The sequence below is a fragment of the Monomorium pharaonis genome, unplaced genomic scaffold, assembly GCF_013373865.1.
Source record: "Monomorium pharaonis isolate MP-MQ-018 unplaced genomic scaffold, ASM1337386v2 scaffold_662, whole genome shotgun sequence".
NCBI classification, from domain to species: domain Eukaryota; kingdom Metazoa; phylum Arthropoda; class Insecta; order Hymenoptera; family Formicidae; genus Monomorium; species Monomorium pharaonis.
In genome coordinates this window covers 12,170-26,444 of record NW_023415981.1, presented here as the reverse complement: position 1 = coordinate 26,444, position 14,275 = coordinate 12,170, and the positions used below count along the sequence as shown (strand labels likewise).

General features: G+C 38.4%; 1 protein-coding gene across 1 annotated transcript; it reads right to left on the bottom strand.

Annotated features, from left to right (window-relative positions):
• Positions 1-4,059: 4,059 nt before the first annotated feature.
• On the bottom strand, positions 4,060-14,029 carry LOC118648759. The gene is made up of 4 exons (XM_036295165.1): positions 13,806-14,029; positions 8,413-8,606; positions 6,891-7,127; positions 4,060-5,139 (listed from the first exon to the last, which is right to left on the bottom strand). Exons 1-4 carry the CDS (start codon positions 14,027-14,029, stop codon positions 4,784-4,786), a joined length of 1,011 nt encoding a protein of 336 aa, XP_036151058.1. The 3' UTR covers positions 4,060-4,783.
• Positions 14,030-14,275: the final 246 nt, after the last annotated feature.

Below are 14,275 nucleotides of genomic sequence, written 5' to 3'. Positions count from 1 at the left end.
TGATTGGTTATTCTGTCAGTTACGGCTGATTTGAGCAATATGATTGGTCGAAATCTCACGATTACGATTACGGAAATTGTACATGCAAATGTCTTTACTTTGTTGCATTTTCGTGATTCGATCTGTGTCACGCGCTGCACGAGACATTTGCAGATGTGTGAACACGGGCGTCTTATTTATTATAATTTTGTGGCATGCACAGTGCCTTAAGCATCATTTCATTCTTGTTCGTCAGTTTTTAAGTAAGGAGAAAATAATGTGTATGAGCGCCGTGAACACCGAAGCGAATGCGGCCAGAGTGTGCACTAACGACTACTTTGAAATTTTCAGATCGAGATTCGCGCCCTCACGGCCACTTCACTGCACCAATTACGTAGGAGCCGCCATTGCTGTGATTCGACGATTCGAGTTCCGCGGGCGCGTAACGGCCACCGGTGCGATCGCGTACGTTTCGTCGCAGCATCGTGGGTTTCTCGGCGGTCTGGGAGACGCCGTACGTACATGGGGAACGTTCGCAGGTCGAGTTGTCGCGTAGAGATCGAGGTGAGTTGAAAGTTTCTGCGGAAATTGTGCCGGAACTCTCGTTCGGGCGCGAAAGACCGCGCTTCGCCGATCGGAGTGGGGAGGGAGGGGGGACGCTCGGGACATTCGCGACAATTCCAGAAAGGAGAGTGAGATTCGTGGACATCGGGGTGACCGAGGACACACGGTGAAAGAGGATTTATCAGCCGAGGATCCAGTGACCAAGGATTAAGCAACAGGACCGGAAATTTGACTTGCAGCGGCGAAAGAAGGTAGGTGTGAAATGTTAATGGTGTATGTGTGGTGCGCGCGCGTCCCCCTCCTCTCTCTCTCTTTCTGTGTGTGTGTTTTGTTTTTGCATAAAGAGAATTTTCTTTTAGAATTTGTTCTCAAAATCATGGTAGTCTTGTCAGACCTTTGATTATAGAAGTACGGACTGCTAATTGTCTAGGTTGCTAATTATTTTTGTGTAATGGAGATGAAATGCGCCCCCAATGTTAAACTGGCAGAAAATGGAAACATCAAGCCAGATCCCGATGGTAAAAGATGAGGAAAAGAGAGAGAGACAGTATCATTCGTCGCTGTTTTATCAACTTCTTGCAAATTACCGAATATGCATTTAAAAAAATTAACGCAAATACCTGCAAAATATATATGTTTATGAAACTAATTCAGCCTTTATTTGCGTTAATTTTTTTCATGCATATTCGGTAATTTGCAAGAAGTTGATAAAACAGTGACGAGTGACACATTCTATCTCTCTTTTTCCTCATCATTTACCATCGGAATTTTGCTTAATGTTTCCATTTGCTGCCAGTTTAACATTGAGGGCGCGTTTCATCTCCATTACACAAACAACCTTTGCTGGGATAGGCAATTAGCAGTCCATACTTCTATAGTCAAAGCGTGAAACAACATAATTTTTTGAGAAATTTGATTACATAAGAATTAACAAAATTTAATCAAACTATTTTACAATATAAAATAGTTTCTTTAAACTCCGTGTTGTTTGTTTTTTAATAACGTAAAAAGTGAAAAATTTCACCATTAATTTCAGTAAAAATTCTTACTCTTCACATTTCCTAATAAAGAAAAAATTACACGATCGCTATTTTGAGAGAACAGTTTGTTGTAAATGAAATGCAGTAATGCATCTGTGAGTATTTTTGATACTCGATGAAATGCAAATTTAGAGTTAAATAAAATTATTTTGCAACGGGACGCAATAATCTTGACGTAATTGCCAATTTGGATTTTTTAAATGTACGCGTATACACAGTAAAAAAATCTTCGATTATACACAAAATTGCGATAAAGATCTTCGCAAAATTAATCAATTAAAATAGTCATTGAAAAGGAATTTTCGTTTTGGTCGCATGGTGATCGATGTGAGTAACGGACTCGCCTTTTGTACATGGGAAAAGAAATTTTATTGGTATAAACGTAGGGACGTTCAAATATATATATAAACAGCGTGTGTATAAAAGTATAAAAAATAAATATCAACAGCTCACAACGCGCGCGCCGTCCATTCGTGAGTCTTAATATATGACGATAACGAGTCGGGGTCGCGACGCACTCTCGGCGCACGCGATGCGCCGGGAATGCGTCGCGAGCGCAGTCAAGAGTACAGCTACGACATAGTAACAGTAATAATAATAATTTTTAACAGTAGCAAACGGGAGAAAATGGTCGAATCGTTCGCTTTGAAAGGGACAAGATGCCGCTGAGGGAACGGGACCCGCCTTTACGATCTATTCGAATTTGTCTATCTAACTGTTCTTACGTGAATCACAGTATTTATGAACCTTATTAATTACAGCCCTTCGACGGTTATTAGAAATACGAATTGCAGAGGAAAGGCGGATTTCCTTGGATTTCGTAAGATCGCAGATCGCAGGTAGTTCGGGATTGTACAGTTGTCACGAAATATTATTATACGATTCGATTTTTGGGAGGTACACGCTCTCTTCGAAATGTGGTCGGGATTCAATCGCAATTGCCGTGATGATCGTGATTGTTATACCGCTAATCGTAATTGACGTAGCATCAAATTATCCTTATTTACTGTTAATTAATTAAAGCATTCTAACACACACATACCGCAATCTCACACATACATATGAATAACTATATGTCTTGTTAACTGTGTTCCGTAAGAGTTTTTTACGTTTCGAAAAACTACATTGGAAGATCTGCAGCAGATATTGCACATTTTAGAATTTACTATTTATTTTTCTGATAATTAGGCCTCGTTCCATTTTCAAGGTGCGACACAAACAGTCGGTCCTTACATTATTGCGCAGCTCTTTTGCAAAACTCTACTACAGTCGCTCTCCGTAGATTCTGAGAAAAGTTCATAATTTTCTTCTTTTTCATTTTTTTTTTATTACAAGCGCAAATGAAATATATCTTGTCTGCACGAACTCCGGCGTCGGATCGAGATTTCACTGCACATTTATCTGGGCGCTCGCGTAAACTGCACGATCAATTTGACTTGAATTCAAATCCCTTCTAGTCCAGAGAATTGCATGCATGGCACATTTGATCGGGTTTTCGTTTCGCCCGAGGATTCGTTATGAACGGCGAGTCACGCCGTTATCCGCCCGACGTTTCGCGTCAGGGAGAATAAGCGCCGCATTCTCTGACGCAGAATGAGGATCCGCCGCGCGGAGGAAACGGACTCCGTCGTGATGCGACGCTAATTAACGTGTAATTGATCGCTCGCGGTTCGTCGCTCACGCAAGGAGCCACGAACCGTCTGTCCTCCTTCGTCCTTATCGTGTAACACTGCACTCGCCGTAGTTGCTCCGCGGCAAACACTCGCGCGCTCGCTTTATTATCTTGAATTATTCTCGCGGTCTCGTTCGCGGGGAGACACTTCTCATGGCAGTCGATTTGTTATCTACACTAATCGTCCCTAATTGACGGAGTCGATAGGCGATTGGGGCCAATCGCATGCGACGATATCACGTATAAAGTTCTCTTAATTCATATATAATGTTACATCTCAGAATGAATTCGCCAACGATAATCGACGAATCGACGAATATCGTCGAGGAAAACAGAAATTTCTCAAAGTCGTGTGTGTTTTGTGTGTGTGTGTGTGTGTGTGTGTGTATATCCAGTGGATATATTCATCGACACTTATCTTTAAAGACGCGGTATTTCTAAAATATATAATAAAAAATTTAATAATATTAAAACTGGATAAAATCTAAATCGTGATTGTTCCGATTTGGAATGGCAGTGATTGGCTGAACTGTTTTTATTTCATTTACATGTATATTCCGAAATGTGTTCGCACGTCCTGCCATAATTCTGCCTGTCAAAACCCTCAACACCCGCGCGTGCAAGACGATCAACGTTCCCGCAAACGCATTGATAATTAAATTATCGCACGATTCGCCATTTTTCGCAGGCCGATTAAATTAATTATTGCTCTGCAATTAAAACGGTGTATTTTGAAGTTCATAGCGTTCATCAGTTCAAGGAATTCACGAACATCTTGTTTTCTCGCGTAAGAACTGTTCTCTATTTTTTTTTTTTTTTATATCAATTCTTTTATCACTTGTCTAGGAGAATATTCGAGTCTGATCGACTTTGATCATATATCTGATATATCATCTAAGTGTCATCTCTCAATATTATACTATCGATGCATACTAAATTTTTCTCCACACAAGTATTGACTTAGATCTCTTCAGTGTCGTTAGCTCGTCGTTCTTCTTTCTCTCTCGTTGATTCCAGGAAAACCTTGATGACAATTTTCATAATTTGGTCATAGAATTTTCGTTTGAAATCGCGAGAAATTGAATTTCCCGGAACAGTATAAAATTAAATTCTATCTAGAATTATATCGGCGTAATCTTCTCTACCGTCGTGATCTTTTCGAGATCGACGTGATTACGATGACGTGACAATTTTTTCTCAGAATTTCGGTGTATCCGTCACCGTTCCGTGGAAACGCCGCGGGAAGCGACTCATTTGATTCGGAATGACATTAATGCTTCGACGAACGTTCATCATCTCTGTCAATGTCGTCGAATAAGTAAATTTCTCAGCTGTAACGAAGACACATGCGTAGTCACTTCTGTACGATAGTTGCGCTTCTTTCTCGAGCAGTTCTCTTCAACGTCGAACTAGCCGGCGATTTTAATGAAGGGTTCGCGAGACCGCTTCTACGCGATCGTATGTCGACCGTCATCGATAAATCAGGTATGATGATCCTCGTCAAAAGGATGAGCCTTTCCCAGGTCTTCTACACTGGCGCCTGCACCACTGGCCTGTGGACCGGCACGGAGATCACGTAGATGTCCAGTTTCTCGCCGGACGTCTTGTCGACGATCTCGCCGTAGTTGACGGAATCGTAAGAAGGTGGGGCGAATAGGTGGTAAGGTGGCGGCGGGGTTTCCGTAACTCCGGTTGTGTTTATCGTTTCGGCGCGTTGTGCGTAGGGCACCGTGAGGGGTCGGCTGCCACGTCGACAGCACCACTCGGAACAGCTGACGATGAGGAAGAACGCCACCAGGCCGCCGAACGAGCCGATGTACCAGACTATCGACCACGGATCCAGAGGATTCTGCAGGTCGTTGTTGACTACAACAAAAGGCGAACCTGTGAGCGAGGTGCTCGTTAATAATCAGAAATATCTTGATTCGCAAACTACGCTCATGCGAAATTACGAGAATTAAAATGGCATCCTCGTGTAAGAAAGAAATAACAAAGAAATTGAGACAAAGGTGTACTTGCGTTTGTATATGCAAACAGAAGGGTGTGTGTTTTTTTAATTATTATTTTGAATATTTACAAATTATCGAAAAGCTCAGAAGATCGGAAATTTTGCAACGAAATCTCAAGATACTTTTGACTATTATTACTGCTTATGCGAGATCAAAATGATAAGAAATATGTTGGGTTGTGAAAGATTTGTAAACAACGTTTTCACTTGCGAGCCACGTTACTCTTTTGTTGTCTGCTTTAAGATGCCATTCTCGATAGAAATACGATACGATGAGCGTCGAATCTAAAATTAACTTGACGCTTCCTTGCTAACCAAGTATAATAGTAAAATATCAAGAATATCATGTATTTTTCAAATTTACATGTTAGATTTGCAAATTAAATATGATTATTGTCATACGTAGTATGTTTTTATTGCTCTATATGTCTAAAAAAATCGATGACAAATCGTATAACAAATTGATTGCATGCGTCAGACGCATATTTTGCTTTTGGTTTTCTTGTGATGTGAATGTCGCTTGAAAAGTTTTCGAAACTATATTTCTTTTTTCGATTGATGACATGCGTGCGTGAAACGGATTCTCGATATTAATACGTGATGCGTACAATGCGAAATAAGAAAAGCGATGCAAATGATGATGAAACTACTACACATTTGCATAAATCCTTGGCGCGTGCGGTGCGAATTGTTTTCTGCAGGTGTGATTTTTTTTTTAACGGGACACACGCGAACTGAAGTTCGAATCTCGTTCCGTTAAGATTGATTCTTTACTACATATATATATATATATATATAATATATATTGTAAAGCGATATGATTTCACACGATATATTTTATATTTATATATATATATATATATATATATAAAATAACATCAAGTATACTTTTTGTGCGTCGCTTTGATCTATGAATTACGTTTTTGACATCGTAGTACTATGAATCATAGTTGCTTCATTAGCTTACTCAATCAGTCATTATTTAATGTAATGTAGCTAGTCGCTTGAAGAATTACATCAGATTTCTATCTTTACATATTCTATTATTATTATATTACATCAGTTTCTACTATCAAACATGCTATCCTATTGGTATTTTATATTTGTGATTAATGAAATCATATCTCTCGATATCGTTTCGTACAGAGAATTAAATTAGCTCCGAGTCGTAAAGACGAAAACATTATGTCGCGTTTCGCGAGAGATAAACTTGAATTTGTCACAAAGTAACATTACAGGGGTCAAGAATTTAGCGCGAGATACTGACGGAGCAGAGTAATATTTTGTAGTGATAAATTTCGTTATCGTCGTCGTGTGTAGATATACGCGACGAAAACGCTGAAGGTCGCGAATCGATAGTAATGAGTAATTATGCTATTTTTGATGCTTTCTGACCTCCGTGTAAGTTCGATATTATTAATGGAAAATACGAAACGGTTATAAAAAAAAGGATTAGTATTCCGACACGCTCGATACCGCAATATTACACGTGTATTTGCAACGAGACGCGGGGAAATGTGATCTCGAATTGCAACAGGAAATACACGATGATCTGTGATGACATGAGAATAGTGCAATTGCTATGAAGTCACTCTTGTGCACTAGTAAACATGATTCACGTTCTTACCGCTCTCTTCCATGTCTCTTTCTTTCTCCCCGTTCTCCTTCCCCTCGAATGCAATCACGTAGACTGTTCCGCCGCCGCCGCCGCCGCCGCCGCCACCGCCGCCGCCGCCGTCGACGTCGACGTCGTCGTCGTTGGATTTCGAGTCGACCGAGTGATGATTGTCGTTTGCGCCGTGAGTCGCTTTATTGCTCTCCATTCGCCTTTCAGCACCGATGCCGTAACTCGACACCGCGTGAGCTGCGACAAATTGCGATCACTTAATTAATTGCACCTACGAAGTGTTTATTCGCATGAAAATGCATACATTATTCTATCTGAATTGTTTACGCTCTTATCTCGCTCCCTTTTCATTAAGATTTATTTATAAACGTAGCTGTATATATTATAATACCTTACTCTATCTTCTCCATATTTAATACAATAATTCTATCTAAGAAAATATTATTGCTCATTTTGTATTTTATTTTAATTATGTACCAATTAATGATCCTTCTACTATTTCTATGTCTCTTAGTTCTTTTGCCTTTTTTTTTTTAAGATTTTGAGTGTCGAAAGTATATATTTGCCGCGGTACATTTACTGCCGTTATCTAGCACAACGGATTCCCGAGCAAATCGCATCTACGCATATATTACGTCGTGCAAAATCCCAGAGCTAAAGATGTTAATACCGGGCAAATAACACCGCCTGTCGCTCGTTAACCTGCATCGCGACACTTTACATGCCGTTTGTTACAAGGCGTAGGCCGCGAAGTCTCGATGGACGTCGAAGACGATGCCGCTTCGATCGCGTCGGCGGCGCCAGCCTTTTGCCTCGTCTTGTTAGCGAATGCGTATCTTTTTATCGCAGATACAAATGATAGCGCGGGAGAACTGACTCGCGAAAAACAGATGTACGTGATAATTAACGTGCCATCGATGTCGCTGCCTACAATTGTTAAAGTTTTTTTTGCCAAAGTACAGTTGGCGATTCTCATGGAACTTCTCGTTTCCTTAACTATCAGCCGAATGATGTATATTCAATTTGATGATCAAATTAGAGTGTATAATAAAGTTCTTCAATCTTTCGCAATCTTCCAAATAATCGCTTCTCTTAAAGTGAAATGAAATTAGTATACTAATTCCGTTACTTATACGCAATGCATGCAGCTATTTCCGCCTATCACGAGATTAATAGTTAACTTTGTTTGCCAAGTTAAATTTATTCTTGGGAACTCATGTTAATATTAATTACCAGTAGTTTCAGTTATGAACCGACCGGAAGAAAAGTTTATAAAAGTCGATGATCGCGCGCGTTACAATCCTTTAAAGTTTTACTCTATTTGTAACAGTACTCGCTTTGACATGTATTATAAGACTCGCGAATAAAAAATAAATAGTTTAACGAGACTTTAGTCATTTGAGTAGCTTTCGTTCGTGTTGTTACGCCGATTAAGTCTTTTCTGTTGCCACATTAGCTCCTTAATAAATAAAAAATAAAATGCTTCTTCCCGCGTTTCTATTGAATTGTACATGTGATGAACCTTTTATCGCCGCTCTGTGTGCTATTTTTAGCTCAATTGTTAGGCGCTGCAAAGTGGTGAAGCGTAAAATCGATCGATGGTCGGGCTTTCCTTTAAGTGAAAGAGAGGAAGAGACACAGAAGGGAGAGAAAGAAAGGGCGCCGATATTGTTACTACAATTTCTTAAAGCGGGGCGTAGCTGATGCCTTTCAGTTCTTTCAGAATCTCATTCTCTACCCTGACACAATTATCCGCTACTTTAACATCGCTGCCCGATCAGATCTCGCTTTATGAGTTTGCACGTAAGGGGCGTAACGAAGCGCGGCTTAGGACTGTTTTCACGTTAAGGTGCAAATCCGGTCTAATACGCCATAATTTTCTAATAGGGTAGGCTATGAAGTACATTTCAGCAGATTGGGATACGTGCTAATTCCATTGTACGAGACATTCGAGTCTCTTAAAACGAGTTATCGAGTACATCGGGTTCATAAATATTCATGATCGAAAAAAATGAAAAAAGCCAAAGTTCCGATAAGTAATTCTTTTCACAGTTTAAATATTTCTGTTTATACCTGTAATAAGATACCGCGTACATTAAGAGAGATAGCGCATTAAGTGAGAATTTTAAAGGTCGCGTCAACGCTTCTCGGGTAAATTTTATCTTTATGCTCATATAAAATTTGACAGATATTGTCAAAGGACATGGGGAGAGATACGCGATTTACGATGTTAGTGGAGATGATTCTTCGAGTAAACACGATCATTTTCCGTCTGTTGATCTGTGTACCGTGTAGGTCGTCATCGAAGGTCGCGCGTAATTAAAGACGAAGTCACGACGAAGAGAAACGGAGAGAGAGGGAGAGTGAGGGGAGGGGAGGGGGTGCAATTGTGACATTTGTACATGCGTATAACAGCGGTATCCATTATTTCCCGCTAGCCCGTTGGAATCCGAGTTTCCGAGTCAGGGAGCCCACGTTTCGCAGATCACGTACGCTTTTCCGTTAAAGAGAAACGATTACGAAAACGTATTTCTACCGGTCGAGACACAGGGAGGCAATTTAAGTCGCGACACATGAAAATCTCGCGATTTTTATAGGACACGTATACGTACACTGTACGACGTAATAGCTGTAGTAATAAAAAAAAATAGCTACCTTCTAGAGATCTCGAATGACTGCCTGCCTTTGTTCGCGGTTTATACAAAATTGTCGGGGCGTCGCGCGTCGCACGCGCATATGGCAAACGGTATCATTAGCGTCGTCACAATATTATGCGACAGGCGTCGCGCTTACGTAACGGCTCTCTTTCTCTCTTCTTCTTTCATTTCTTTTCTCTTATTGCTATAGCCGCGAGTCACGTTCCGAGCGATCGATGTTCAAACTGTTTAAACGCAGCGGAGTTGGCTACGCCCAAAATGTAAATCTTTCCCCTATGACCAATGACCGGTGAGGCTCGCAAGGTTACGCGTTACGTATGCTCACGATGTGAAGTTTTATTTCTGGCCACACACGTTTGCTTCGGTCACATCGCGTGCGAGAGCTCGATCTATCTATTGGCAGTGTCGGATACTCGATAGCAGATCGTTGATAGTCTTTGTTTGCTGGGACGACAATCGCATGATCCTTATCTGCTAATTTGTCGTGATACAAAGTGCATCCCGGGAAAGAGGCGTAATTGAAAAGAGACACTGCGGCATTGTTATTTATGCCTGGCGAGGTGCTTAATGCTCGTTAGCTCTATTTATGTATGTTTCTTGTTTTATTTTTGGCGTCTGTACTCTATAAATGGAGTTCAAGACTGATTTTCCACTTATTTGTATTTATTCTTGAAAATCCGCCTCATTAAATATATATACATGAAAGATTTTTTTTTTTTTTTTTTAGCTGGATAACACGATATGTTAGACTGAGATTCCATATGAAAAATAAATAAAGAGGAGAAAAAATAATCGTCTAGAAAACGTTACGTGTTGACATTGCCGTGGCATATTTATTGTAAGAAGCATCGTGTGTGTTTACTTCATGTCTCTTCGCACTGATAAACTCTTTACGTAAACTTCTAAACTTTGCAACGCAAGTCTGCTTAAAGCCTTCGCGTTCAAGCATCTTCTGAAAACGACTCCTTCTGTCGCGCGAATGTTGTTTGTAAAGTTTCACCTGACGCGAGTACGGCCGTAGTACATCGTGGTTACGGAGACACTGAGTTGATCGAAATATTTGCGAAACTCCAGCAACGAAATCGAGATAAATCGCCGAGAGGTAGCAACGAATAATATTTCATGATATCTTCCGGATAAGTCCCACGAACATTACAGAAATCAAGCATGATAAGAAAAAATTAATTTATTACATTAACTAAAATGTAAATCATATCTTGCGGTATCGCAAAACTTATTTTTTATGATATTATTACATCTTTGATTAATTTTGTTTCTTTTTTTAAGATCAAGTTAATTATAAGTTGTCTTCCTGCGACATTTTAAATCAAATTTTTCGAGATCATTTTTCTTTTGATAAGATCAATCGTACGATTAAAAGTTTTAGAAGATATCAGAATGATAAATATTGTATAATAAAACTCGATTATCGCAACAGTCGGATATCATATCTTTCTTTTCTCAGTGTGTATGTGTGTGTGTGTGTGTGTGTGTGTGTGTGTGTGTGTGTGTGTGTGTGTGTGTGTGTGTGTGTAGGGTGAAGAAATAAGATTGATACCCCTAAATAACTAAAAAAATATAAGATTTATAGAAAAATGTTTCAGACAAAAGTTGTAAAGTATAAAGAGATTCGTTTAGTGATATTATTAGTTTAATCTTGAGTGGCGTTGGCAATTTTTTATTTTTTATTACCTATTTTTGTAGCTTATCTCGAGAGCTTTTTAAAACACTATAATTTTATATACTTTTGATTATTCTTTTTGAAGTTATAGAGCTTTTATAGTAAAATGACTGGTTTACAAAGATAAGATCGAAAATTATTCAACCAAGGCAAGATCAGAGATGGATCTGGATAAATCAGTAAATGGATTTCGCTACACCATACAACTTTTGTCTGAAACATTTAAACATATCAATAGATTAAGTAGAACGTCTAAATTGCATTGGATTTTAGTGATGAATATAATTTTTCTATTAAATTAAATTTCTTAGCTCATTTAAACTGTGCAATGCAAGACCGTTAGGCGATCTATTTAATCCATTGATATGTTTAAACATATACCGGTCGGAAGAATTGATGTACTAATATTGTTATGTGTGAAACATTTAACTTATATTTTCTACGTTATTTAGGGGTACTGACATATTTCCCTCATCTTGTATATATATATATATATATAGAGTGATGAAATATTTCTTATGCATTTACGTGCGTTATCGTCTTGTGGAAAGATACACATGTATAAACATAGTTAAAGGGATTTTTGATATGATATATTTTAATGATTATATATTAAACTCACTGATGATTTGTCAATTCATGAAATTACAGACGTATGCATTTGTTCATCGATCACCATGCAATTTGCCAGTTTATTACTGTTAATCACTGTAATTGTTTCATTTTAGAACGATACAAAAATACTTGCAAATGCAAAAACTTAAAAATATCATAAAATTTAAACTCTCTTTCTCTTTCTCTCTCTTTGTGAGTTAATACAGTTCATTTTAACAAGATTTTTGAAAATGAATTTTATTACCTTTATTACCTTTTTTAAAATAAATGTTTTGCTTATTAAAAATATTGTTGCTGAAGCTTTATGTATTGGTATGAATGCAAATCAAGCTAAAATATTATACTCAAGATTATATCATATTGCGACCATTTTTTATGTAGCAATTTGTCATTTTTTATATCTTTGTCGCACATATTACCTCAGTGTTGGTACATAGCATAAAATTTTTCACGTTATCAACAAAACAAATGCTTACATGAAATGCTGTACAAATAGTTATTTTTTTTTACTTTGTTTTTGCTGCTGTATGGCGAAAAAGAGATTTGTAATGCAAGCAATATCTTATCTCCGCATTTTAACAGCTATTTCGCATGTTTATGTGATATGTTTTGAATGCTCGAATGACAACACAAAATACAACACTCGGTTTTTCTTTGCATTATGTAGATAACGTTTGTACTGAAAGTTTCTTAAAAGCGATAAGATTTTTATATTTAGAATAAGTATTTTAAAGTTTACATAAATTTCAAGAACTTACATATGCGCTTCATGTATTTTATTTATACATATATTGTATTTTATTATGGACATACATAATATAAAATGATTGCAGGTAACACACGTGGTTGCCACGTGACTCGTATCGCGACAGTGTAACAATCCGGTCGTCGGCGAAAATCGTTATCGCACCCGGATCTTCCAAGTTTCTCTGAAATTAATCGCGCGCGAGTGAGTATCGGGAGTGCCGATTTAAATATCGTGCGATCGTCAAAGAAAGTTAATTATTCCATTCATTCAATTCGTTCAAAAGGTAATACGTAAAGAAAAAGTGTCTTCAATGAATCGATAGTGTTTATCGCATTAATTAGACTACGCGGCGGTAATTATTAATTGTCTTGATCAATTCGTGTACGTGCGTGTGTGTTTCGGCAAAGATGGTGGAAAATTACCAGTCGGAAACTACAGTCGCTGAAGCAACCGATGGAACAGCATGAACGTGTTATTGGTAAGTCGAAACAGTTGCTATATTTTAGTTACAAATTGTTTGTTAGTTATAGATAATAAAGCTAATATCGCTTAAACTTGTATTTTCATTTTAAAAAAATGATCAACCGCACGTAAAAGGTTTCTATTTTCATTTTTGTCGAAGATGATCCAGAACACAATATAATATTTCGTATTAAATTTTTTGTATTTAGTATTAGAGATTAAATATACTATTTGGACATGTAATCAGATTTATTAACGGTGGGTCTTATTACGATAAGATTGACTTGATAGATTCCTAAAAATCTTGATTGTAACTTTATTAACAGACAAATAAACGATATTGGTCGAATTATCTATGAAGATGCATGTTCTGTGCATAATCGTTCTGTACGTTTCTCAAATGCTACTTTAGTTTCGATGGCACCGGCATGATAACATTGTTTGCTCTATCAACAATTATAACTTAATAACCGGCGCTTTTACGTAACCACTGAATAAATGGAATTGGCGCTTCGACAATCGGCCATTTCTGCGCTTCTTATCTATTGTTAAAATGCGAATATATTATTGATACATACTTGCGTGGAAAAAAGATAGATAAAAAGAGAGCAAAAACAAGCGGGGAATAAGGTCGCGTGTGCAGGTGCATAATTGTTTCTTAATAGGTAATCAAATCATCTGGTGAATGGTGTAAACAAGTGACGTAATCATCGAGATATACGTTAGCGTGAAAATAGACCGACCGCGCTCACGAAATCACGCCGACGACGACGTCGCGGCGCACGGAACGCGCGAGATTTGGATTTTCGTCGGTTTCTCCAGACCTTCGATATCGGGAACCGCTCGACTTGGTCTTGCGGCCTTCGAGAGTATCGCTCGCGTTCAAGTTCGCCTTTTCTACAGCCGGAGCTTGTCGTCGTTGCTCGCCCGTCTCACGCTCGCACTGACTCACACGCTCTTGCCCGGCCCTCTGCATTTTGAAATACGTCTTTGTCACGTTAAGAGACTAAATTTTTAGCCAAGGCTTGACGAAATGACCGATAGATGCAAGTCGATCGAGTAATTATCAACGTTGTTGATCCAAATTTAATGCCTTTTAAGATATAGTCAAGTAAAGGTACCTGTTATCGTGGTATCATATTGATCATTCATAAATTCGGACTTTCCTCTTAAGATACTATCAGTAAATACAGACAAGTATTGTGTAGTAATTAATTAGTAT

What these genes read in the sequence shown, in the direction of transcription:
- LOC118648759 (XM_036295165.1), bottom strand. Translation starts at nt 14,029, where the DNA reads ATGCAGAGGGCCGGGCAAGAGCGTGTGAGTCAGTGCGAGCGTGAGACG. An exon ending in GTCGTCGTCGGCGTGATTTC is followed by an intron (nt 8,607 to 13,805) that starts GTGAGCGCGGTC and finishes AGATTCTGAAAG; the next exon opens with AACTGAAAGGCATCAGCTAC. An exon ending in ACACAGAGCGGCGATAAAAG is followed by an intron (nt 7,128 to 8,412) that starts GTTCATCACATG and finishes AATTTGTCGCAG; the next exon opens with CTCACGCGGTGTCGAGTTAC.